This window comes from Falco punctatus, assembly GCF_963210335.1.
Source record: "Falco punctatus genome assembly, chromosome: 13".
NCBI lineage: Eukaryota > Metazoa > Chordata > Aves > Falconiformes > Falconidae > Falco > Falco punctatus.
In genome coordinates, this window is record NC_137593.1 from 20,218,563 (window position 1) to 20,244,564 (window position 26,002).

The window sequence follows — 26,002 nt, forward strand, 5'->3', positions numbered from 1 at the left end:
GAAATATTTTAAACATGGCAGAAACGAAAGCCTTCCAGCTTGGAGCAGCCTACGCTCTCACCTTTTTCTTTGTCCTAATCTGTTGGGTTGATGCAGCTTCCTTCCAGCAGCACCAGCTGCTTCAGAAAGATCCAGACTATGTAATGAAAAACTTACAAAGGTTCCCAAATCCCGATATGATCAAAGCTTTGGAATACATAGAAGATCTTCGCAAGCAAACTAACAAGGGAGAAAGCAGCCCTGATTACAACTCTTATCAAAGTGTCCCGTATCTCCTGCAACAGAAAGAAAGCAAAGATCAGGTTCACCTACCAGATAATTTAAGGGATTCTTTGACTGAAGATGAGTCCCAATGGGTTAAGGTAATGTTGGAAGCTTTGCGGCAAGCTGAGAAAGAGTCGAAAGTTGGCCCAAAGGAGAATAAACCTTATGGTCTGAGTTCGGATAACAGCTTTCCAGCTGGAGTAACTGATGATTACGAGGCTTACAAGTGGCCCGAGAGGTGGCAAAAATATCTCAAAATGCCACTTGGGCACTATGAAGACAGCTCAAGAGACAGTCCTTTCAAGCGCACTAATGAAATAGTGGAAGAGCAATACACACCCCAAAGCCTTGCGACACTGGAGTCTGTGTTTCAGGAGCTGGGGAAGATGGCAGGACCTAGCAACCACAAGAAAGAAAGGCTGGATGAAGACCAGAAGTTATATACGGATGATGAAGATGATGTATATAAAGTGAATAACATTGCCTATGAAGATGTGGTTGGAGGAGAAGATTGGAATCCCATAGAGGAAAAAGTGGAAAGTCAAACCCAGGAAGAGATAAAAGATAGCAAAGAGGAAGTTGATAAACATGAAGAGGAGATTGACGACGAAATAAAAAGATCAGGGAAACTCAGCTTCCTTGAGGACGAAATAAGAAGAGAAAATAAAGATCAAATGTCAGAGGATGTTTCAAAGCTAATGAATTACTACCTGAAGAGGCTGATGGACGGTGCTGGGAATAGGAAATTAAGGACTGGTGGGGTACCTGAGGAAAAAAGAGCACCCACATTTTTGGATAAGCAACTCGATCCTCAGTCAATATCTCAGCTGATAGAAATCTCAAGGAATTTACAAATTCCTCCTGAGGATTTGATAGACATGTTGAAAGCTGGCGAAAAAAAGCAGCTTCAGAGTGAAAGGCTGGAAGCTGAGCAGGAAGTAGAATTCCCAGAAGACCTCGATGAGATCGCTGAAACCAATCTAGGACAGAGTGACATATTTAAAAATAACATAAACTCTAAAAATGGGTACATGAAGCAGCCTCTTAATGTTATTCCAGATAATCTACCTGAAGACCTCAATATTGAAGATATCGTCAGTCTTCTGGGAACTGACAACTTAGCTAATCAGAATCCCTCCTACTTACTAAATCGTCTTAATCAAGAAAATGATTTGCCAAGACTGTCTTACATTCCCAGAAGACTGAAAGGACACCCGTTTCCTAAAGCTACATGGATGACCGATTTGGAAAGGCAACAAATAGAGTATGAGAAACTGAACAAGAAGGATGAAGAGCTGGCTGATTACTTGGCAAAGGTGCTGGCAAAATATCCTGAAGTTATCAACATGAACCAGATGAAACGTGTCCCAGTTCCAGCTTCTGAAAGCGACCTGCAGGAAGACGACCAGCTGGAGAAGGCCATCAGAGAGCACCTCAGTCAGCTGGGACCACAGGAGGCTGCGAAGTTGGCTTCGCTCAGCAAAAGGCTTTCCATGACCGGGGAAACTGACGAGACGCAGAACAGGCAGTACCTGGATGAGGATATGCTAGCAAAGGTGCTAGAGTATCTAAAACAGGAGAAATCAGAGCTTGAAAGAGATCACATTACTAAACGGGCAATGGAAAATATGTAATTGTTCCCCAAATATTATTTCTCTTCAATGTGTTGACTTCTATCCCAATTCAGTTGTGATTTATTCCCACTCTCCCACTAAACAACCTATGGTAGACTACTTACCATTGAACAGTCTGCATACCTTTCTCAGAGCTGTTATATTGTTTATTGATATATATGTCATAAATTATGGGGCAAACAACAAATTGCTTCAACTGTTTTAAGAAACAATTTAATGAAATCAAGTTAAACTACAATATGTAAACAAACCACCTTTGCATTGTTAATAAAACATGATAAATGAAGAGTGACAATTATAAGTTGAAATTTTTAAGATTAATTGGATTATTTTGTTACTGTCTGTAGTGTTTTTTGTGGAGTACTGAATAAAGAAATAAAGCATTATATATATAGTTTTATTTACAAGGCTTTTTCTATTCAGTGTTTTATTGTTGATGAATAAATTATTTCTGGACAATAGACTGTGTTCCTTTGTGGCAGTTGATAAAGTCTTACTAATTCGGAACGGAAACATGTATTTTTGCTTCTACAGACAACTCTTCTGGAGTGTATTATTTTACCACAGAATAAGTTGGTCACATATACTTCTGGGTTTCTGCGCTGTAAGAACACTGACTGGCATCACCTTTAGGGCAGTGTGTACATGAAGAGCTTGCTGAAGTCAACCAGGGAAGTAAATGCATTAACTTTTCCAAAATTAGGCCCCACATAATTAATGATTATGTATCTTTTGGCAGCGGGAGGAAGATAAACAGTCCGTCCAGCTGAGACAGACTCTGTGATGAAGCTCTAAAATAATTAAAAATTAAACTTTTGCAGGCAAGCGGCAGCAGCTCTGGGAAGCTGTGCTGGTGCAGCTGGGAAGCACTGCCTCTGGGTGTCTGGGCACCTTGCACGGTGCTGCCACAAAGACAGGATGGGCTCCAAGGCCAGGCAAGCACAGAACACATCCTGTGGGGAACATCGCGTTTTTGTCTAATAAAAACATTATTTCCCATTTCATGAAATGACCGGTACATGTATATGTAAGTATATATATAATTCACTACATTACCTGGACACTTGAGATGTCTCCTGAGCTCCAGTTAAGACCTGCAGTGGATGTTCTAGAAAAGCTCCGGCTCTTTTACAGAAGGAACGGTGCTTGTATAATATGACTCAGCCATGACTTTCACCAGGACAGCTCAGACATAGGTGTTTCCAGGATTATAGTTTAAAAGTGGCTTTCCCTGTAGAATTCTTCAGCTTCGTGGGGTGGGGATGCTTTTCGGTGAGGCGATGTCTAATGAGCCAAGTACAAAGGCTGCAGAAATAAGACTTCATCGTCAGTGTCACCGTTACCCCGAGCAAGCACAGACAATGGGAGTTCTGTCAGAGCTCTTGCTCTGGGCCACAGCAAATCCTTCATTTTCCTCTTGCATGGATGAGTCAAAACACTAAACATGAAACAAAAAATACAAGAGTCAAAATCACTTATGTACATCAGGGAAGGACAAACCTGTTGCCCTTCGAGACGCACTTGGTTGTGACACTGAGAACTTGGAATCACTTCATTTTACTCAAAACAAAACTGTGCTTTAAACAAATAATATTTTTTTGTCACTTTGATTCTTAATACTGTTATCCTGCTTGATCCTAATACTGCTCGTGCAATCCTCATAGTCCAGAAAAATTTATTTTGGTCAAATCAGTAACATTTCATACTTAAACATGTAATGCATAAAACCGGGGAAGAATAACAAAACTAAGAGTACTGAGACTTAAATGAATGTTTGCCGTTTTCAATGAACAAGTTTCACAATTTTGTATTTCCCTTCTAACATCATATTTTAACAGGAGACTTGACTTAGTGCCCTTACCCACACACAGAGCGCCAAAGCCTAACGCTGTAGCCTCTTGCTAGACACTCTTTTTTACAGGGCTGTAGATAAATGACTTTTTTTTTCTTTTCTTATGAGAGAAAAAGAATTAACTCATATAAATATTTTCATAAAAGGAAATAACGGGCAGCACAAGGCTGTGAGACAGCCCGAGATGCCCAGCCGACACAGGCGCTGCTCCGCAGGCAACAGATGCTGGGAGGGGACTCAGCAGCTGGTGCCATAGCGTGGGCTGTGCATGCGTCTGGCTCTGCTGGGCGCAGTGAGGGCATCTTCCCACCGCTTCATCTCACATAGCAGGTGAGGAATGGCTTGTCAATCTCTGCAAAATATCTTTCCCAGAAGAAGAGGGTTTTTTTTGGAAAGGCCGGCTGCACAGTTTCAGCTGCTGTCCAGGAACAACAGCCCCTCAGGAGCAGCCTGCTGTCCTGTGGCTGAGCTCGGCGAGGGACCGAGGGCTCCATGATGTTGACGCAGAAGAACTTGTGTTCCTGCAGCCTCCCAGGCCCAGACATCTCATCTCCTGGACATGCTGCAACCTGCGTGCTGCGGTGTGGGGCTGCCACTGTGGAGCAGCCGGAGGTTGTGCAGGACCTCGGTCACTCACACCTTCGATTACTCACAACTTCAATGGAGGCGTATAGTGGTTCCAGACACTATCATGATACCAGACTAAATCAAAATATCTTTGGCAGGGCTTGGGCAAAGCTCACCGAAGATAACAAACCTCCTGGGCCCTTGCACAGGCCCTGAACAGCACATTTCTCCTGCTCAGACAGCGCAGGATGAGCAGGACACCAAGGCGGCTCTGAAGGGGTTTTCCCGTGTTTCCCTCTTGCAGCAGCAGCCTTAAAGCACATGGGCGTCTGTGTGCCCTCTGCCCCAGCTCTGGGCAGAGAGTAAAGTCACCCATCAAAGCTAACACCTTGCACCGCTTGTGCCACCACACAGACATGGTACAGTGCACGTTGCTGGTTTTGTCCTCATGGCTAAAACAGATGAGTTTAATTTTCACTGTGAAAAACATAAGATTGCATATTTTTTTCCTGTTTTGCTGCCCTCCTGTCTTTCAATGGTGTCACACCAACCTGGTGAAGTTCCCACTGACTGGAAAAGTGGAAACATAGCCCCTGTTTTTAGAAAGGGAAAAGAGGAAGACCCAGTGAACTACAGGCTGGTCATTCTCACCTCTGTGCCCAGCAAGGTCATAGAGCAGATGCTCCTGGAGACTATGCTGAGGCACATGGTGACAGCCAACATGGCTTGCTAAGGGCGAATTGTGCCTAACAAATTCGGTGGCCTTCTATGACAGGGTTACAGAGTTGGTGGATGAAGGAAAAGAGACTGACATCATCTACCTGGACTTGTGTGATGCCCTTGACACTGTCCTGCATGACATCCTTGTCTCTATAATTGGAGAGACATGCATTTGATGGATAGACCACCCAGTGGATAAGGAATCGACTGGATGGTCACACTCAAAGAGCTGCAGTCAATGGCTCAATGTCCAAGTAGAGATCAAGTGGTGTTTCTCAGGGGTCAGTATGGGGACCAGCACCATTTAACATCTTTGTCAGCAACGTGGACACCAGGATTGAGTGCACCCTCAGCAAGTTTGCAGGCTTGAGAGCTGGGCCTGTAAAACCTCAAAGTTCAACAAGCCAAGTGCAAGGTCCTGCACACGGGTCGGGGCAATCCCAAGCACAGACACAGGCTGGGCAGAGAATGGACTGAGAGCAGCCCTGAGGAGAAAGACTTGGGGGTGTTGGCTGACGAGAAGCTCAGCATGACCCAGCAATGGGCACTTGCAGCCCACAAAGCCAACCGTATCCTGGGCTGCATCACAAGAAGCGTGGCCAGCAGGTCGAGGGAGGGGATTCTCCCCCTCTACTCTGCTCTCGTGAGACCCCCCCCTGCAGTGATGCCTTCAGCTCTGGGGCCCCCAACGTAACAAGGACATGGGCCTGTTGGAGCGAGTCCAGAGGAGGCCACGAAGATGGTCAGAGGCTGGAGCACCTCTCCTAGGAAGACAGGCTGAGAGAGTCGGGGCTGTTCAGCCTGGAGAAGAGAAGGCTCCGGGGAGACCTTATGGCAGCCTCCCAGTGCCTAAAGGGGCCCGCAGGAAAGCTGGGGAGGGACTTCTGACAAGGGCATGGAGTGACAGGACAAGGGGAATGGCTGGAGGCTGGAAGAGGGCAGATTTAGGTCAGATATTAGGAAGAAATTCTTTCCTGTGAGGGCGGAGGGGCGCTGGCACAGGTCACCCAGAGCAGCTGTGGGTGCCCCATCCCTGGCAGTGCCCAAGGCCAGGCTGGACGGGGCTGGGAGCAACCTGGTCTGGTGGAAGGTGTCCCTGCCCATGGCAGGGGGGCTGGGAATGGATGATCTTGAAGGTCCCTTCCAACCCAAACCATTCTATGAATCTACCTCTTTAGCTGATCTCATTCTTTCCTAAAGGAATGATTCCAGCAAAGGGACAAAGGTTCACAGGTCCCTGTTTCAGCTATTATTCCTTGAACATATGCCAGGCAATAAAATATCTAATCTACAAGGCATACAGAGGACCTAGAAGAGATGCCCCACAAAAGAAACATGGTGAAGCATGGTAGTTTTAAATTTCTCAGCTTCATTTCCCTTCTGTCACAGCCCACAGCACTCCCTTCCCCTGGGCCACCCCGGCTCCCACGTTGACCAACGCCCTGGGAAACTTCATGGTATAAACGCTGCCTGCAGACTCTTACCCAAGGACAGCTCAATGAAAGGCGTGGATACCAGAATGAATTTGCATCTGAGGAACAAGAGGTACAAATTTACCCATAAAAGGACAGATTCTTTCAGAGACTGCGTAGAAGAAGAAATAAGCCTTGGAAAATCCAAACCTTGGCATGAGTAGCTACATCATTTTTTAGAAGACTGTCTCACTTACAGGGCGTGCAAGCCATTAGGGACTTTGTTGGTTTTGGTTCATCTTCATAAATAAGAAAAGGGTTGTGGAGCTTGAAATAACAGATTTGCATGTTGTATAACGGAACTACGTGGAAGTTTCAAGCTGATTTCAAGCTAAAAAGTGACATCAATACCCTTTCTTCTTCTAGTCACAGAAAGCAGACAGCTAACCTCCCTGTGAAGTGCCTTATTTCTAACAAATGAATCTTCAACCCTGTTTTGAAATGAAATGAGCAAATATTAAACAGGCAGCCCCTTGGTGGCTATAGCTGCCTCTTGCTATGTAACCAAAGCTCCTGCAGAAGAGCAGATAGTTATACCTGAACATGCAAGACAGCATTATCAAAATACACATAGTTACACGAGATCTGCTCCATTAAAGCACTCCAGAGCAGCCCCCTGGCAGAGAGGCTGTGTAGTGCTTAATTGTTCTTAACAGCCACAGCCACTTCTGCTTTCATTTGTGTTTTGTTTTCCTTATGAGTGTAGTGGGACAAACAGTCATGATGTTAATAATACAAACAGAATACATAATCTGTAACAGATACACTATCAAGCTTATTATTATAATTATATACAAAATAAAGTGGCCACCCTGCAATTTTTACTCAGGCAAAGTAAGGAGCAGATTTTTAATTCCTCTTTTGTGCTACGATCTGACAGCATCCCAGATGCAGCTGGCTTGTTCTCTCTGTTTATCAGTGGCTTTCGTCCAGCAAAAAAAAAATGTTTCTGCTCCTCTTAAAACCTACAGTAAGCTTGATTGCGTCCTCATATTTCAGGTCCTCCCCAACAAGCATATTGAACAGGAATTCTGCATTTGGTCTGAATATAACAAGTTGCTGAACACCTTCCTCAAAACCCAAAGGATTTTGGTTTTGTACATATACCAGAATTCATTGTGTTGGTAACCATAAGAGTTAATATCTTTTTGGTTTTGCATTAATTCACATGCTACTGCAAGTGTTTTGTTTACATCTGCATCTTGATGGCTCCAATATTTTATCAGCTGGGGTTCTTAAATGAGAACATTTTTTGATTCAAAAATTAATGTAAGCACATTACCTCATCTGAAAAAATCTGATTGTTGCAATTGTTTTTTTTTCTAATAGGGTACTTCCACATTGCAGTGGAAGGGGTTTGAGTCACATGCAATATGACAGTCACTAGTATTTCTCAAAGCACTTTACAAGATACCTTGCTTTGCAGACAAAGCGACATAAACCATCTATAATTTTCTCAGCACGGCAAAGGGCAAGCCGAGACTGGAACCTGGGCGACCTGAGCCATGCATTGCCTCACAGCCTTATTCTGCTACTCTTGCTGTTGCTAGCTAATGAGAAGACTTGTGGCTCAAACCTGCTTCTCCAAGCAAACCTTACCCAGACCAATCTTCCATTAATTAAGGTCAAATATAGCATTGTGGGAGTGGAGGACTTCTGTGGACAAGAGTCATGTGCGGTGATGACTGCCATGTGGGAACGGCATTCCCTGGGGCATACTTTACCTCCCCCCAAGGCACACAACACCAATCAGTGGGTATTTACCACATGATGCATAAATCTGTACAGACACAGCTGGATTCCAGCTGCACTTTGCATTTGTTCAGCCACCCAGTTGCCTCCAGAGAGGTTTATCTGAGCTGCAAGCAACTCCCGTTAGCAGCAGCAGGCAGGTGCACAGCCTCTAGTGCATAAAAAGTGGAAAGGAGAAGCCTTGAATCAGAGCTGATTATCTGAAGGGCCACGTTATTCCTGACTTTTGGATCATTCAAAAACATTTGAGATTGTTAATAATTCATTTGCAGATGTTGCAGAGCTCTAAATGTGGCTGATTAAATGCATTTGACATTTCTCTTGAGAGAGGCTGTTATTCCAGGAAACCACTCAGTATCTGCAAATGTCTTGGAATTAGCATACTCAAAATTACAGATTCACTTACAATGTTTTCCCCCAGAAAGGAAACAAAAGTGACCTCTGATTCCAAGTGTAACATACACTGGTGAATAACTATAGGACAATTATTTTACATTCAGTAGATCTGCTATGTAATGACTAGCGGTCCAACGCAGAGAGCTCTGCCTTCCTCTGCTAAGACAAAAACCTGCAGACAATGAGCCGTGCAGGTCCTACGTGCCTGGGGGAGGAGAGAGAGAAAATGGTTGTTTGGCAGCTCCCCAGCTCCTACAATTGCTGCTCCTTGATATGCTTCCCAAAAACCTTCCTGGCATCTGCCTAAAAATAGGGCCCCTGGCTTTACCCTGGCAGAAAAGCCAGCCTCTCGTGGGGCGGCTCGGTGGGAGTACCGCAGAGCAGCCAAGTCCTCTGGGCTGGATAAGCAGGGTACAGGGCAGGGTCTAAAAGAAATAATGAGATTTATACCACCTTTGTGGCTGCCTGATTATGTCACCAGATCTGAGTACACCAGAGTAGTTTGGCTTCATACGTAAACCAGAGTAAACCTCTTCTGGCGTAGCTGTGGGGTGCAGTCTGTGCCACCCCATTGAAATGTTTAAATGAGAACTAAGCCTTTGCCCAACACTGAGCATGTATTTTTCAAGCGGGTGACCCACATCAGGACAGTTGTCCTACTACTCTGCTTACTGCAGTCACCACCACTGGGGCATCTCATCTACTGGAGATGGTGGGATCCATCCCTGCCAGAACTTTGCTCAGGGTCACCTTGGTAGAGCCTTTTTGGGGTTATTTTCCTCTTGCCTTAAGCTCATGCCAACACACAGAAGAGGAGGCACACTGTGCATGTCTTGAGATTTCCACGTAAAACACACGGTCATTCTTTACTGTCTATCGAAATTCTTTCCAAAACCATACTTCCTTTAAGTGGAACTTTTTTTCCAGCTCAAATTTTAGATTCCATTTAGATTCACGTTGTAAATCTGTTGCCCCTAAGCACAAAAAGAAACCTCTCAGTCCTACTTCCCTGTCTCCTCTTTGACTTAAGAGGTGTCAAACTGTTTGGATGAGATGCAACATAAAATTTCTGCAAGGACCACATTTTCCACCATGGCTGTGTGTTTTGCCACCTGCTAAATAAATGTCAAAGCAGAGCAACAAACCACTTAGACACTACCAGTACTTGTACTCCCATATTAAGTATGTAAAAGCCAGGCCAGGAACGCTATGTACAGACACAGAAAAGATAAAAATAAAGATAAATCATTAAATGGGATAAACCCAGCATTTCTTGCTTGTCATTCATGTGGCATAACAAGAGGAGGTGCATCAAATCACTGCAAATAAGTTTTGGGATGCAAATGTAATCTGACAGGAAAACTGTTTCCCACAAGGTTAAATTTACTCAGATCCAAACACAATCAATTGATTTTCTTCTTACAAACACAAGTGCAACAAGGTAGAAACTTTGCATGAGTGACTAGCACACTGAAGGAGACCTAAGAAAAAAAATAAACCTGAAAATGTTATTCTGTATGTAAGTCTGAAACCACCACCACATTCCTATTCCACCAGTTAATTTAGACAGCAGAAATGTTGTTACTGAACAAACTCACAAGTCCTTTAGTTCCACCCATAGCCCTGGCCTTTGCTCTCCTAGAAACTATAGTCAGGTCGAACTTCGTTTACATGTATTTTTGGCTTTCTAATTTCAATTTAAAAACCACCAGCCCCCCTGGCTTTCTCCTCACCAGAGTGCATGGGCTGAAGCTGGTGCCACCACAGTCACACAAACCTTTAGGGATGGCTGGGGCACAGCGGCTGCTTTAATACCACAAGGCTGTCTGCTGCAGTCCTGAGCCTCCCCCTCACAACAAAGGAGTTGTTTCATCCAAAGGATCTTTAACTGCTGGGAAGAGCTCATGGATATTTCTATTCTAGAAAAAAATTACTGTTGAAAATGCCACAACTATGAACAACAACAACAACAACAAAAAAGAATTGAAAGGCAATTTATCAAACCCTCAAACTTTGTAATGTCTTTCTTACTTGTTGGAAAAAATACAGGTTTTGTTTTAGTTTTACACTGTTTCTCCTCTGCCCCTTCCAGAGTCAGCACATCATGCTTTGCTGATCCTATGCAAGAATTCAAAGCCACCAGCTGCTTCCCGATCTCGCAACACCTTTTACATTAGTCTTATTTATATCTGACACAACGCAGGTGAATCTAACAACTCCACGTAATTCTGTACTGTATAGAGCTATTTGTTCCTATGCCGGTAAATTTTCTGATATCCCATATTTAAGCTGAAGCTCCTCCCCAACACAACCAAGATGCAGGAGAAGAAACTGTGAACCCAGCCTCCACTGCTGATGGACCAATGTTCCATGCAGCCTTTGCAGCCCCATCTCCCCCTCCCTAACGTGGGAATAATCAGGGACACCCACGTAAATACATTGAGACATGCTGACAAACGCATAGCTTACACATATAGTTCACTATGTAATTAAAACCCCCACTTTGCATAGGGAGCCACAGAGCAAGTCTGATTTTCTTCAGCATTGCTTTGGCCATGAAGTTCCTTTAAGGTGAGTGTAATATGCCCTCTGCGGAGCCGATTGCTGCTTCATGCATAGATGGCCACATCACACTCCAAATCTCTAGGCTCCAAACTAAGATGCTATTTATAGATTCCCCCTTAGCCCTCCTGCCTGCCTTCCAAACAGGCTGAAGTATCACCTCTGAAATACAAAACTCTGTTCAAGCACAGAGATGAGAACAGAGGGGATGCCAAGTAGTCTGGACATTAAAAATATGCTAAGATAAATTGTTGCAGGCAGATCAGGTCCCTGAGGAACAATATTTTGACAACCTTCCAAGAAAATTCTGAAATGCAGTCAATATAATCAATACTATGCTCAAACACCTCTTCCCATCCATCCGATCTATGAGTAGACTGCCAGAAAATTGGATTAGCTTTATTTCATTAACCCTGCTAAAGGCAGCTTTTACATTTTTAACTCAATACTGGATGCTCTCCGAAATGCTCTCCAAAGCCAGGTGATGAATGAGCCTGGGGAGGCCTCCCATCCCTATCACTTGGCTACCACCACCTGCCACAGGGAAGATAAATAGTAATAGTAATAGCGTGGCCGTGTCGCGGACCGATGGACTTGCCTAGGGGAAAGAGGACCGGCGACTGCCTGCAGCCCAGCGGAGCGCCGAGGAGCCCGGCTCCCTTGCACAGCCTTAGGCTTCAGGGAGCCTTCCATCTCTGAGCTGGCAGCTTGGTGGTGACTTTCCTGGCTAACTCATTCGTTAACCAAGTTGTGTCATTTCCTTTTCTTCCATTTACTGTCCTCCTGGCTAAGCTCAGTACATGACTCAGTAAGCCTGGCTTAATCATCTTCATTTTAAATTCTGAGTCTATTTCATTGCTGATGAAGCTCTTGCTGACCACCTCCTACAGATACAAATATCCAGAATGGAAAAAACCTGGCATTTCACCTTTGGATCATGGATATTTTTTAAAATTAACTCCTACGCTACAGCACCTTTCCAAAAAAGTACCAAAAAGCAGCAGCAGACTGTTTTATAAATATATAAAGGACATGACCTTTCAAAAATACATACTTTACATATCAATCTGTGAAGACAGGGTAGAATTTAATTATCCTACGCCAAGAGTGTTGGCATATTTGCCTTCTTCCTAAGGAAATGACTTTGCCTTGTAACTCACCTTTTATAGTGCACACTTTTCTGCCTGTGTAATTCATTACCCAGTACTCGAGCTCCTCAATACTCTAATGCCAATGTCCTTAGGAAATGAATGTTTTAATAGTCTTCTTGATGAACACATGTTTTGTGGCACCTGGAAATAGATGTACTATATTTCTAGGCTAGATGCATATTTTACCTATTGAGTTGTATATTTCAGTAGCTGTGGCTTTCTTCCTATGCGTTGAGATGGAAAAATAATTTACACAGTCATTTGCCTGACAAGATATGATTATTTGTCCTCCTACATATCCTATGAGTACAAAGTTGGATTTATAGCTTCCTCTTTTACTTTACATCTTTCAAAAGCCAAGTAACGGGGAATGCATTGCTGTAGCAATTCTTGGGTGAGCACAGGAACTGTAATATGCGTGTGTGTATAAAAAAAAATAATATATATATATATATATATATATATACACACACCCCTTATAACAAAGGCTATTGGGATATACAAAACAGCAGGTGATTTAGTTAAGGTGCTGCTACAGACAGGGAAAAAAAGATGGAAGGTGAGCAAGCAAGTCCCTGCTCAGCATTCACAGGTTAGGAATGAGGCGTGGGGGGACCTGTTCTGCCACCAGATGTGACTTGGGCAGCAGATGGGTCTTCAGCTTGACTTTCTCACCAGGAAGGCACCACCTCTGGCTAATCAGTGCTTCCAATACTTATGCAGGTTTCTGGTAAAAGAAACCATAGCTAGGAATATTATTCTCCCAAAAATATTATGAACTTTGGAGCTGTGAAATAATTGGGCCGCCTGAAACTGGGCATCTACATGAAAACAGCTCATCTTTCAAAGCTGCTGTGCCTCAGCAAATCTAAGAAAACGCTGAAAACACCGGGCTTTGTTTTTCCTTATAAATAGAGACATTGCATACTGGGGCAACTTACTGCAGCTCTGCTGACTTCATCGAGCACAGAGGATTTGGCCATCTTGACAAATATTTACACAGAGTTAGAATATCCTACAGGTCTATTCATGTTTCAGAGTGTGACAAATGCACGTGCACCCAGCATCTCTGGTGAGCACCCGTCCCTGCCCAGGACAGCTTGCCGCCTCCCTGCATCCCAGAGAACAGCAGGCAGCAATGACTGACATGGCATGGGGACACGGCTGCGACAGGACCACCTTCCCTGACCCAAGAGAGAGGAGATCCTAAGGGGAAAACAGCTGAAGTCTCCATGAAAACATCAGACATAGCACAGTTTCACTAGGAACACGCTTGCACGCCTCCTTGAAACCCATTCATGTCCTCCACTGTGTTCATACACCTTGTGTAAACAGGTAGGGCCCAGCTCTCCAGTCTGGTAGACCTGTGCCATTCCCACTGAAGCCTGTGGGAGCTGGTCTTTCTCAGAACAAGCCTGGGATCCTGGTTCTGGAATCTCACCTGTGAGTGCGGCGAGGTGGGGAGCACTCCCAGGGGACCGGAGCTGCTGCCCCAGCCCTCCCCTGCCACGGGTCACTGCCTTCGGGCTGCCTCTGCAAGTTGCCTTTCTTCATCAGCCTGATTAGCTTCATGATTACCCAAGTCTGGGGAAAACAGAAGGTACGTGGCTGGGGCCACAGAAGGACAGATTTGCTTACAGGTCATCCATGTTACATTTTCTCCGATGCCTATATGAATCGAAACACAAAGACTCTCCAACTGACAAAAACCCAAACCCTTCATTTCACACAACACAAATTTTTACACAGATCTTGAAGCTGTTTTTAAAGCTCTTCTATAAAAATGAAGTACAAGCTGAAGGTAAGAACCATTTCAAGATGAAATGGACTATATTCTCTTGAAAATTCCCTCTCTGTTTAGCTTCTGAGGGTTTTTTTCTTTTTCAGGAATCTGCAGACTGCTTTGATCAAATAGGACTTTCCTTTTTTCAGCAAAATTAATATCTTGTTTCAAGAAAAGAAAAGATCACCCACCTCTTTTAACCTAGGAAGCAGAAAATAGGATCCTCTTCCCAGATGTTTCTGTGGCCGACAGCATCTGTAACAGACTTCCTGCTTTCCTTCTTCCAAGAGAATTACTGAAGAATTAAATATCATATAAACATGGTGAGACACGGCCCTACACAAAACATCTACATCAAAAATAAAGTATCTTCCCCTGCTGGAAAGTATTGTGATTCCAGAAAAGCCCAACAGGGATCATTAATGATTACAGCATATAGCAGCCATAGTTCTGTTCCCCAGAACAAGCCAGTTCACTTTCTTCACCTGTGATTTGAAATTTGCTGTAATTTTCAATTTTGTGATGCTGGGAGAGCAGTTCAGCTGACTTGTAAAGCTCATTTCAAGAATACAGTTCGATTTAGCAAGTAATTTGCAGAGACCATCCCCCTGATTGCAGTATGTTTTCCTGGCCATTGCAGAAAGCACAAAGGGACGAGGAAGGCAGAGGCATTAGCGACCCCACATAATCCCCTCTAACACAGAATGAGATTGTAAGTGGATATATTGAAGTGCTGAAATGCCAATTAGCTACTTTAATGTATATTATTCTTTTATTTATAGGGTGGTTCTTCTTTAGGCCTGAAATTGCTGTCGCTCTGATGCTAGCACCGAGTCATGAGAGAAATGACTCACAGAGCCAGATTACTGCGTCTGCAAAGGATGGCGTGTTCTGGAGACTAACCTGATGCTACAGCGCTTGCAGGAGATCTATACATACGTGTGTGTATCTGTCAGGTGAAGCAATTCCCTAGGGACTTTTTGGTGAAGCATCTCCGACATGCTCACAGGGTTTGAGAGCCACTCATACCAGCAGCTACAGCTTTGGGTAAGCATCCCTCCCCTTCTCTGCTCTTCCCGGCAAGTGCCGGAGGCCCCTTTCGGTGAGTTCACCCTTTCCCAGGCACTTCAGCAGCTCCTCCAAGCCCAGGGGTGAATCCCATCTCAGTGGGGTGGGCAACACAACAGTTTGGTGGGGGAAATGCCGTCTGGAAAGCTTATCCATCTGGTCCTGCTCTATCAGACTGTTCCAGTCACTGGTGCTTATGTTTCTTGCCTACCTTTAAAAAGCCAAGTCTATAATTTAGCAAACATGACCCAGCAAAGAGTAAACAGGCTGTGTTATCTTTAAAGAGAAGTAGCTGGAAGCTTTCCAGAAAAATCTAGAGCTTTTTGCTCTGTTGTTTTCTTCATGACACCCCAGCTGAAACCAAACCCACAGGGTCAGCTTCATGCATGGCCACACGAGCTTTCCCAGCCATGCTCCCCATGGCCCTGAGGAACACAAGCTTTTCTCACCCGTGACTCAGCACCCCGAAGTGCTGCTCTCCCCTTTCTTCATGGGCTTCCCATGCATCCCACCAGCACCAGCCACAACACCCCCCCATCTGGCTCCGCTGGCAAGTAGAAAACGGCATCTGGGAGTCTGTGGGCTACTGCAGAGGATACATGTCAGTCCAGGAGAGAAAGAGGTCCATTGCTGACCAGCCTGACCAGAAAGCGCTGCAGTCCATGCTGACATCAGAAAATGGCTAAGAGACCGCAGACTGAGTAAGAGGTGATGGTATGCACCATGCACACAGGCAGAAACAGGCTGATCAGTTCTTGGCTGAGATCATATAACACAATAAATACAAAAATAGGATCATAACTGCATCAGACTTCTCTTTTTCAGTTCAGGTTCCAGGGGTGGAAATACTAAAAGTACTATGGTCAATTCGTTACCAAATGTTTTTGCAATATCTAAAGCAATTTCACATGTCCATAAGACAGCTCACAAGTCCTTTTCTGGATGGGGTTCAGAGTATTTGCTGTTACTGGGAAAATACTTTGATTTAATTACGTTCTTTTTTCATCTTTTGCAGAGCTGTAGCAGAGTCCATTATCACTTGCCTAGCTGTACTCTGCTAATAGATGTCTACAGAGAAATTTATGGTGAAAACCTGCTTGCACTGAGCTCAGTGGGACTCCACCACTGTCAGTATCTCCCAGACTTTCCTGGTCTTTAGTGACCATGCCTGTGAAATAGGTCCTGTCCCTAAGGCAACACTCTAAAGCTCCCTCCTGTTTCTAATCCTGTTCCTAAGCTTTTAAATCTTATGTTAAAATCTGCCTTAACTGGGCATTACTTCCAAACCCTTAGATCTAGAAAAGAATTTGCTGTGTTCCTACATTTAAAATAGAAAAATTGCTCAAGATTTTGGTACAAACAACATAGCTGTATCAGGACACTTACAGCTACCAAGTGGGAGTTGATGTGATGACACAGACAGTTCCAGGACTGGCTCCTGGGAAGCTCTCCGCACGTAGGTAGGGAGGTACAGCTAAAGGAGGATCATTGGAAAGCAACAGAACTAAAGGGCACCCAGCATATGTGCTCACCTCCAGAGACTCCAGGCAGTCATTACCTTCTCTTGATGTTTTCCAGCATGTGCAAAGAGGCAGGCTGGTGCTGTACCAGTCCTGATGAGATACTGGTTCCTGTTGGCAGCAACACCTGCCTCTGCACCATTAGTCACTCACATGGGCATGTGCAGAATGACTCTGGGAACTTAGGAGAGATGGCAGTATAAACTGTTCTTCAATTTCCAATTTTGTTATCATTGTTCACCTGGTTTGCTTGCTTGTCTCATGTCTCCGAGGCCTGATCTCGAGAGCAATTTTTCTGCTGGGTGATTTCTTTCTGCAGAACCATTTGCCTTTCTCAGGCTGATTGTGTGCGTGGAAATGAAATTCTGTTGAAACAAATTCATTAAAAGAAGATTAGTAAGATTAGTTGAACTATAACTGGTTTGTGCCTTCCTTGCTGAATGCAAAGAATTGTGCTATATAAACAACAGAGCCAAGGGCCAGCCCTTTTCTGGAAGCGTCTGACATTGCTCCATCTATTCTGGCTCTATCCGAGCTATCTACCAGAAAAGGGATGATACCTTCTGCAAGTTCCTGTTGCTATACATTCACACACGTGCAGGAAAAAAGGACTTTTGTGGCAAGAGAGAAATTTCAAATTTATACAGCGCAGCACCGCTTTGTTTCAGGAAGGGGGGCTCAGGGTGACCGCTCTCATCAGCACAGCACCCCAGGCAAAGGGGAGCTTCATTTCTAATGCGCTGAAGCTGTGCAACCACCAGCAATTGTTCTGTGCCGATAATGGAAAGACAGAGGCATTTCTAGCTTCCCTCCCCTAAGACTGCCAAAGCTGGCTTCCAGGAGTGCCTTAGCTACTCACAGCCGCTCTCTGAATTGCTCCGGCAATGGGTTTCCCACCCCAGGGCTCTCTCAGAGCTTCTGGGACTGCCTGTGGTACTCAGCCATGCATGAGCGCTGTGACCTGTGTCTTCTCATCCACACACAAACCCATTAGCTGGAGCACTGAGTACCCTAACAGGAACCGAGCATTTTCCCTGACACCAGAGCATCAGCTCGGCTCTGGGCTGGGCAGAGGGAGGGCAAGTTCTAGCAGTGCTTTAAAACAAAGGCAGGAAAAAAGGGCTTATCACACCCGTGCTGCCCCACACATCCCCTCCTCTCCAGCCTATGTCATGGGCTGCTCCTGCTCTGCCCAGCCAGCCTCACTGCCACAGTGCTCTCTGCCACCTTCTTGTCCCTGGCAGGAGGAGGAATGGCAGCAGATTCCCAAGCTCAGCACCAGGAGAAGGAAACAGAGGGTGTCTGGGGACTGGAAGAGGCCAGGCCTAACCAGGAGCTATGGATCACACAGGGAAAAAAATCCTCCCAACTGAATCGTGCTTACCTCAGCTGCACTGGAAACCGCTACTGCGTGGTTGATGCTAAACAGGGTTTAGCTCTTTATAGGAATAGCTGTGATCTTCCCCCCCTTGGATTTTCTGCTGCCTGCTTTTGTTTCCAGCTCAGGGGAGGGGGGAGGGGGGGAAAGGCAAACAAGACAACAGCAAAGAAAGAACAAAACCAAAGCACAGCAGGTCAGGAAGAGCAGAGAGAAGGCAGATCAGGAGCTCCTGTCCTTGCCATCCCAGAGCACACAAGCAATCAACAACATTAAAAGCAGCAAATACAGAACTGGGGCAAGGAAGAGCTGTTTCAAGGAACATGTAATTAGATGAAGGAACACAGCGCTGCGGATGGACATTCAAGGGCGAGGACATAGCGAAATTCGAACAATTATCTGTATAACAAGAATAACAGAGTTTTAATAGTTAATGACCTTGTGCATGTGGAAATGATGTAACATGGCATGTTCCCCGGTTAAAGCCAGTCAGGATTAGGAGAAACCCTATTGAGATGCAGACCAGCCCTAACAGCCAACAGCAAGGTTCCCCAGGCCTGCCTGGGAGGTGCTTGGAGCTCCAGGTTTGCTGAAGCGTCATTTGACAAGATGGACCATGGGCCCGCTTTGCCGTAGCAACACATTGCCCTATTCGTCGTTATGTTCCCGTTATACCTACGGTGCATTGGGACGAGCCCAACAGTGGCCACAAACCCACCCAGCCCCACCGCTCGCCTGCCTGGCCGCACACCGGTGCCTCTGGCTGCCACCAGTGCCTGGCTGCACCCACCTTTGGGAGGGAGAACAAATTGCGGATATGAAAACACTTAGGAGAGTATTTAGCAAATAGATTTCATTACAGTATATGCAAACTCCATTTGCAGCTTGAGCACACAAGAGTATTTATGAGAGGAATTTGCTGCTGGAGATAATGAGCCAGTTTTCACCAAAGTGTAAATCTGCCGGCTGCTTGTCGAGGCTCGCAGACTGTCAGAGCACAGATCATAGCTACTGAGTGCTCTGCTAATAGCGTAAACAGTGATGACATTTAGAGTATTGTTTAACTGAGGGAGGAGATTTAAGTCACTTCTACAGTAATATCTAACCGGGAGTAAACCTCTACAGATCATACATCACAACTCTGGCAGCAGTCTGTAATGTCTTTAAGCTACATCTTTAAATTATGAATAATGCTTATTAAAAAATCATAACTCTTAGTTGTGGCAAGTATCTCTGGGTAAGATGTCAGAATGATTAGAGCCCAGATCATGAATGCAGTGTCTGTCCTTGTCCCACGGAACAGTTTGTAGGATGGACACACCCATTATAATAGTTTACTGCACCTCTTAAAACCAACATGCTTCAAAGTGCTTCCCGCCAATGATCTTTCCACTTAGGAATTGAGTTAAGCCCCTCCAAGTCTACAGCTGAGCAGGTGAGAACATGAGAAATGAGCAGGATGCATATTTTAAGGGAGTCCTTTGTAACTTTGAGAAAATCGTTTCCTCTAGGCAAAGATTTGCTTATCTTATAGCAAGGTAAATCACTTTCAGACAATGTGAGATAAACATAACATCTCCTTTCTGTCCCCATAACCAAGAGAAAGTCCTCCATCTGTGCCTCTGAAACCAGGGTCATATCTGCGTGTTTATTTCTGCAGCAGTGCAAGAACTGTGAGAAAGAAAACCTCTGAGCAGCACCAGGTTATGTGAAAATTTACTAGAAGCCAGTGAGTTTCACTTTAAAATTAAAGTTAATTTAGCTTTCAAATTAAAGTGCAAACAACTCCCACGTTGCTAAAGTCAACCTGAGAGTTGTGGCACATGTATCCCTAAACTTCAGTGAGAGCAGGAACACGGTGCATCCTTTTGTACAAGCTTGCACTGGTCCAGCCCGTCTCCCCTGTGAGGCCAGGGCAGCACAGGAGAGAGCGAGCAGAAGGCTGGTCGGATGGAGGGTCTTCCCTAGTAAAGCAGTATTACTGAAGAGTTTGTGAGGGCTGAGCTGGGTCCACAGAATGGTGGTGGGACCACTGGGGTGAGGGACTGGAGGGGTTTGGGTTTCTAAACTCAAACGTGCCATCCAGCACCGTGGGGCAGGGACACTGGCATGGTGGGGAAGAACCAAGGGCTTGACCACAGGGATATTTCTTCTCACAGAGTGTGTGGGACTTGCAGGCTGCAGTGATGGTGGGGAGAAGCACAGTGGCTTTGCTTGGCCCTGGCTGGGGAGGGGCTGGAGAGCAGGCACAGTGGCAGTGCCAGTATTTCTCTCATCACACACACCAAAAATAGCACCCAGATTTACTGCAGGCTTTTTCTCCAACCACTTCTCTTCTAATCAGCTGCACAAAGGTCAGCCACCATCTGTGCACCACAGAGCAAGACAGAAATGCTGAACAGAACTGCCAGGTCACTTATTTAAGCTCAAGAGTTTAGTCTTCTGCCTCCCTGAGGGAGGAGCGGGACAACCTGTGGCCAGGTTAACACCGTAAGTGAATTAGCAGCACCATCCATAGGCTTGTAGAAGGAAAGAAAATCACCCAAGCAGCACCACATGAGGAGAAGAACTCCTGGCAGCTTAGCTCAAGCTTTCTGAAAGAGCAGCAGGCTGCAGGCAAGCAGAGCAGTCACAGAAAGCGGCAGGTATCATTTGCTAATGCATTTTGCCCCCCTGACAAATATAAAGCTTGTTAAAGGTGGAAGACCAACAGTGCTGAGAAATACGGGAAGAAGGGAAACTGGCAGCAGCAGCATGAGATTTCATATACCTCTGTCTAGAAGCTTTCCTCAATCTCAGAAATCCCACTCCAGCGAGAAGCTGTGATAGCCCCCTTTATATGGGGTTAGCTCCATATGCTTGCAAGGGCTGCCCAGCTGCGTGAAAGCCTGTTTCTAAAGCCCTTTTCCACACATAACAATGTTTAGTAAACAGCCATTCTGTTGGACCTTGATCCAGCGCACTGGTGCTGGTTGGGCAGACTACGCTCGCTGTGGCCTGAGGTCTCACACAATGGCACCTGTAGCACTGGGGGATCCCTCCTGCACCGAGCCTGGTCCTCTGGTGTCCCAGGCAGCCACTTTGTATAACCCCGTTCATCAAATAAGCAACCACCAGGTCCTTACAGTGAACCACAAATGCAGTAGGCAGGTCCATCTGAGGATGGACCACAACACTCCTCCAAAGTGAGACCAAACCCCACGTGAACATCATGCCCACCATCTAGAGGGACACGTGTCCTTTTCTTCTCTCTTACCTTTTCCCACCAGGGACCCACCACTGCCGACAGAACGTGGTTTCATGTGCAGGAGCTCTGTGCCTCCCAAATTACCTCGACCTGGAACAAAGGTGAAATGCTTTCTTGAGAAGAAGTACTGGGTGTTCCGCCCTGTGCAGGTGTGGGAGAGTCAGTCTTCTGTGGAGTGCTCCAAACACCAGACTGGCATGTCCAAAGGCATCACTGGTGGTACCACCCATACCTTGGAGCACTGGGTATGAGATGCAAATGCCTCTGGATTTCTGCAGCACACACAGAAAATAGACCAGCAGCACTGTGGGACCATTCCAGGCTGCTGAGGAAGGTGCTCCATGGGTCTTGGGTATTGGTAAGCCTCAGGGATGCCAGGATTTTTGGATGTCTCATGTGTGTAGTCACAGTCCCAGCCTGACTAGTGTATTTTTCCTGAGGGTATGGAAGTCATGTTTACCTCCCCACTCTCTGCTCCAGCTGATGAGGAAATGCCTAGAAGACAGCAAGAGTTTTTGGGGTGTGACAGAAGTTTGCAGCTCATCAACCTATGAGAGCACACCTATAACACGAGTATTTCTCAACCAACATTTAATAGGTTGCATTTACCACAAACTACTAACATTAAAACAAGACAAACTGGTAAACACACCAGCTGCACCTCCCACTCTGCACAGCATCCGAGATGGCCAGTCTTCCTTTCTAGCAGCTTATTTCCCCTGAAGAAGCCAGCTGCCGACAAATGTCAGGCTCATCTGTTTTGAACATTAACTCTCTAATTCTCACTTTCTTGGTGGGCCTTTGCCATAGAAACCTTCCTTAGCAACAGGGAGGCAGAGCAGCAGCATCTCCAGCCAGAGGCATTAATGACACAGCCTGAGCCCCTCTGCATGGCGCATCACCTCACGCCCTGCGTCCCCAGCTTACCTTTTCCAGCAGGGCATAACTAATAGGTGAGAATTTCCAGCAGAATCGGGGTGTGGGGCAGGAGGGAAACAGCTGTGTGGGAACACCATCTGGGGCCACTTTGAAGTCAGCCTTTGACAAAGCGCTCATGGTGTGGTTTATGACCCAGCTCGCCTGAGGGAATTTCTTGCATCTGTACCGCCCCAGAATGCCAAGGATGATTTCTAATGTCTGTGGCCACGGGCACAGTGGGTGCCAAGAAGAGCCAAGAGGAAAGTGGGGAGGGGATGAGATTTGGAGCATCTCAACTCAGGCTCAGAAGCCACTCTCCCTAAGTGAGAGAGAAATAAGTAGAATGGCTCAGGACACTGAAAACAGCCTGGTGAGCTTTGTGGGAAAGGAATACCCTGACCACAGCCCCATCCTGTGCCATCTTCTGTGATGCTCACTGGCCAGCAGGCAATGGGCACAAGTGTATCTAAGACTAGGGGTAGCACGGCTGTCAGATTGATGCTCAGATGCTCTGTCTTTATTCCTGCCACTGATTTCTGCTGTATCTCCACTTAACTGTTATTTCTTTTACTGGTTAGAAAATCAGTATTTGCCTCTCTGATGGGAGCGAGGCTGTAAAGAGAAAATCAGTAGCATTTGTGATGTGCTGCATGCGTTAAGGGGCAATCCCTCATCCCTGTACCACCACTGGTATGTGGAAATGCAGGCAAGAAAAGCTAGCATATTCTTATTCCTAATCAAATTCCTAACCAAGTGGCATCCAGGCTGCAAAAGAGGTGGTGAAGGATCAGGGACAGTGTTGTTATTGCTTCTGTATCATCCTCCCCCCAGGTCTGTGCCTTTCTGTTCCCAATAACTTTATTTTGACAGACAGATAGAGCAGCATGTGTGTTGCTCTGAATTTTCCATTTTTTCAGGGAAATAGCTGACTGCTGCTCTGCAGACAGGGGCAAGTTGGCTCTGCCTGTGCTTCAAAGCAGATCTGGAGTGAAAACATCTTACCAAGAGTCCAGAGCCAAGCTAAAGCCAGTGATATCCCACTTCCCCTGCAGAGCCTGCTCATGTCCAGCCACCTTAGAGGTCAAGTGTCCTAACAAAAAGCCTCCCCAGCTGCAGCTTCTCTGAAGAGCCAGCACAAAGACATGCACATACAAATATGGAGATGGCCAGTAACCGCCAGTCCCAGCTTAAGGAACCCATAACTTTATCTTTCCATTCCCTGACTCATCCTGTCACAAACACACCACGCAAACACTGTGCTGCTACCAGCATTACACCGTGACTCACTGGTAAACCTGCACTACTCTCATTTCCAAGCCTCCCTGCCAGGTTTTTCATTATCTGTTCTGCTGCCTGTGGGATCATCACCTGGAGGACGAGCCCTGGTGGTCAGCATCTCCAGACACCTCTCCTCTGCTTACCTGGCAGCACCAGGACATAATTAACTGCAGGCAGCTGACCCGAGTTCACAAGCCTGGCTTGTAGGGAAGAGGGAATGACCGACTTGCCCAGCCTGCCCTGTTCAGTGGGAGCAAATACTTCTATCATTATGGGTTGCAGAACCTGCAGAATTTTTATTACATATAAAATTACAATTAGGCAAGAAAACAGTTTTCTGTTCCTTTTTGTTTGCTACTTTGGTTTCACATTTTATTGTTTTCTAACTTTTATCCAGTGACCAAATTTCTGCTCTAAGTTGAGAAAGCGTTTGTTTATGTCTCTGACCAAGTCTTTGGCCCTGAGAGGGTTTAGATTAGAACATATTCATTCAACACCAAACTGAAGAGCAACGGGCTTGACTGAATGATTTATTTGACATGTTTGATCTCAAAGACATTTGGAAACTTGATTATATCAAAGCCTGCAATTTATGAAGTCCATTTTCTCCTACTGTAAAGACATGAACCTAAATTTTTAGATGAATGCTTCCTGAACAAAATAAAGGAAGCCAGTGGCTTTTAAACACACACAAGTATTCTCACACAGAGCTGTGAGTAATCACACATAGAAAGCACACGGAAAAAATCAAACATGCTAAAAGTTAACTGTAACATATTTTTCACCAACAAAGACAGAAAGCTTCAAGACTTAGAATATTCTTGACAGAAAGTCAAAAGTGAATTCTTTTTTCCTAAGAACCGTGCCGCCACCTCAGCAATAAGGATAAGATGTACAAGACTGAGCAGGGCCTAAATTCCCAGGAATCTGTTACTGGCCCATGCTCAGGTAGCTCCATTCAGGTGCAAGTAATTAAAAAAAATGGAACTGCCTTCAAATCTGGTTTACCCCCGGGGTCTCCATTACAGCAGGTAACCTGAGCAAACCTTTGTTTCTGTGGAGGAAGGTTGCTCTGCAGAGCCACGAGTGTCCAAGGCAGTGCTTGCTCTCACAGGGAGCCAGGCAAAGAAGGCACAAGGCAGAGAGAGCCAAGAGCTTTGTTTTCTGCAGGCAGAAAAAAAATCCAGAGACCTGTTTTATGTACAGAATGAAAAAAACTGGAAACACGATCCAACATAATGCCTTAGTGCTTTGTTCTGATCACAGCCTCCTGAAAATGTTTGGTTTTCATTTTTTCCTATGAAACATAAAAAAAAAGAGTGCCTATGAGTGTGTTTGGAAATAATTTCTACCATTTTCATTCTGATAAAAGAAAAAAACACATTACTACTTTATTCCTTATATTTCTGGCTCAAGGAAAGAATAATTCCTGGCTTGCACATAAACTGGCAGGACAAAATCATCTTTCCCCTCTATGAGTTCTAGCTTTTCCTTTTATCTTTTTATTTTTTTCTTCTTCATCACTAAGATCTCTGAGCTTACAGGCACCTAAGGTATCAACAATGGCATTTTCTCCTTTGGTATGCCAGCTGGTAAGAGCCGTATCTTTATGGGGGAATGAAAACAAGGTCCATTTTCCTCCATTCCCATTTACCTTACAGGTGCCCTCTCAGAGCTCTACAGGGGACAAGCTCTTGCAAGTCCTCTCCACTGAAAGTCTCCACACAAGACAGGAGAGATCCTCCACTGCCTCTTCAGATCTCACACGCTTCTTAATCACAAAGTAAGATGACGTTTGCCCTCCTAACACATTGTTTTCTGCCACCAGATTAGGTTTCATAACTGGGGTCAAGCACTGATTTCCAATAGGAGCGCTGGGAAAATTCACAGCAACCTACAGCTTCTGTGCGCGTGGCTCATACTTTCTCCACAGGCTGAGTACCAAATAAACAATTTAAATAGGATTCCAGTGTAAACCTGAGTAGCAGAAAGGAAGCTGAAAGAAAATGGGGCTCACAGATGTAACTTTATTTATCTCTCAATTCTGACCCTTTCAAGAGATGGAAATCACAGCTTAATTCATGGCAGCACTGATAGGGCTACACAATGACTGGAGCGTATCTCATGCTGGATGATGCTTACAACGTCCCTTCTGTGCATCAAACCTCACGCTAAATAGGAAATCTCACTCCTCGGAGATTTTGATAACCAGACAATCACACTATGTATTTGCGTGTAATAAAAAAATTACACTGATGTCTGCCTGGCTTCTTACTCTCCTCTGCATATCTATCACTCGCTTTCTCAGGCATCATTTTATTTAGAGACAGCTACAGTTGTTGCACCTGCATAAAGCAGAGCAGCAAAGCAGCTAGGGCCCACGTGCCATGGTGAAGGCATCAGTGGAAGGGTCTGTCCTCTTAGCAAGAACTGCTTGCTC

The 26,002-nt window shown here is 45.3% G+C and overlaps 1 protein-coding gene and 1 long non-coding RNA gene across 4 annotated transcripts in view; one reads left to right on the forward strand and one right to left on the reverse strand.

The window, feature by feature from the left end:
- Nucleotides 1-26,002, forward strand: part of SCG2 (secretogranin II) — an 80,434-nt gene that overhangs the window by 36,294 nt on the left and 18,138 nt on the right. For all 3 annotated transcript variants that reach the window (XM_080409008.1, XM_080409006.1, XM_080409007.1), the window contains one exon: nucleotides 1-26,002. This exon is cut by the window's right edge and continues 18,138 nt beyond it. In XM_080409008.1, the coding sequence (XP_080265134.1) occupies nucleotides 15-1,898 (1,884 nt within the window). In that variant the 5' untranslated portion in view covers nucleotides 1-14 and the 3' untranslated portion in view covers nucleotides 1,899-26,002.
- LOC308072344 overlaps nucleotides 1-26,002 on the reverse strand; it is a 58,278-nt gene that overhangs the window by 1,789 nt on the left and 30,487 nt on the right. Inside the window, exon 2 of the long non-coding RNA XR_013931636.1 lies at nucleotides 2,955-26,002. This exon is cut by the window's right edge and continues 9,727 nt beyond it. This is a non-coding gene — a long non-coding RNA (uncharacterized lncRNA). The remainder of the gene's footprint in view (nucleotides 1-2,954) is intronic.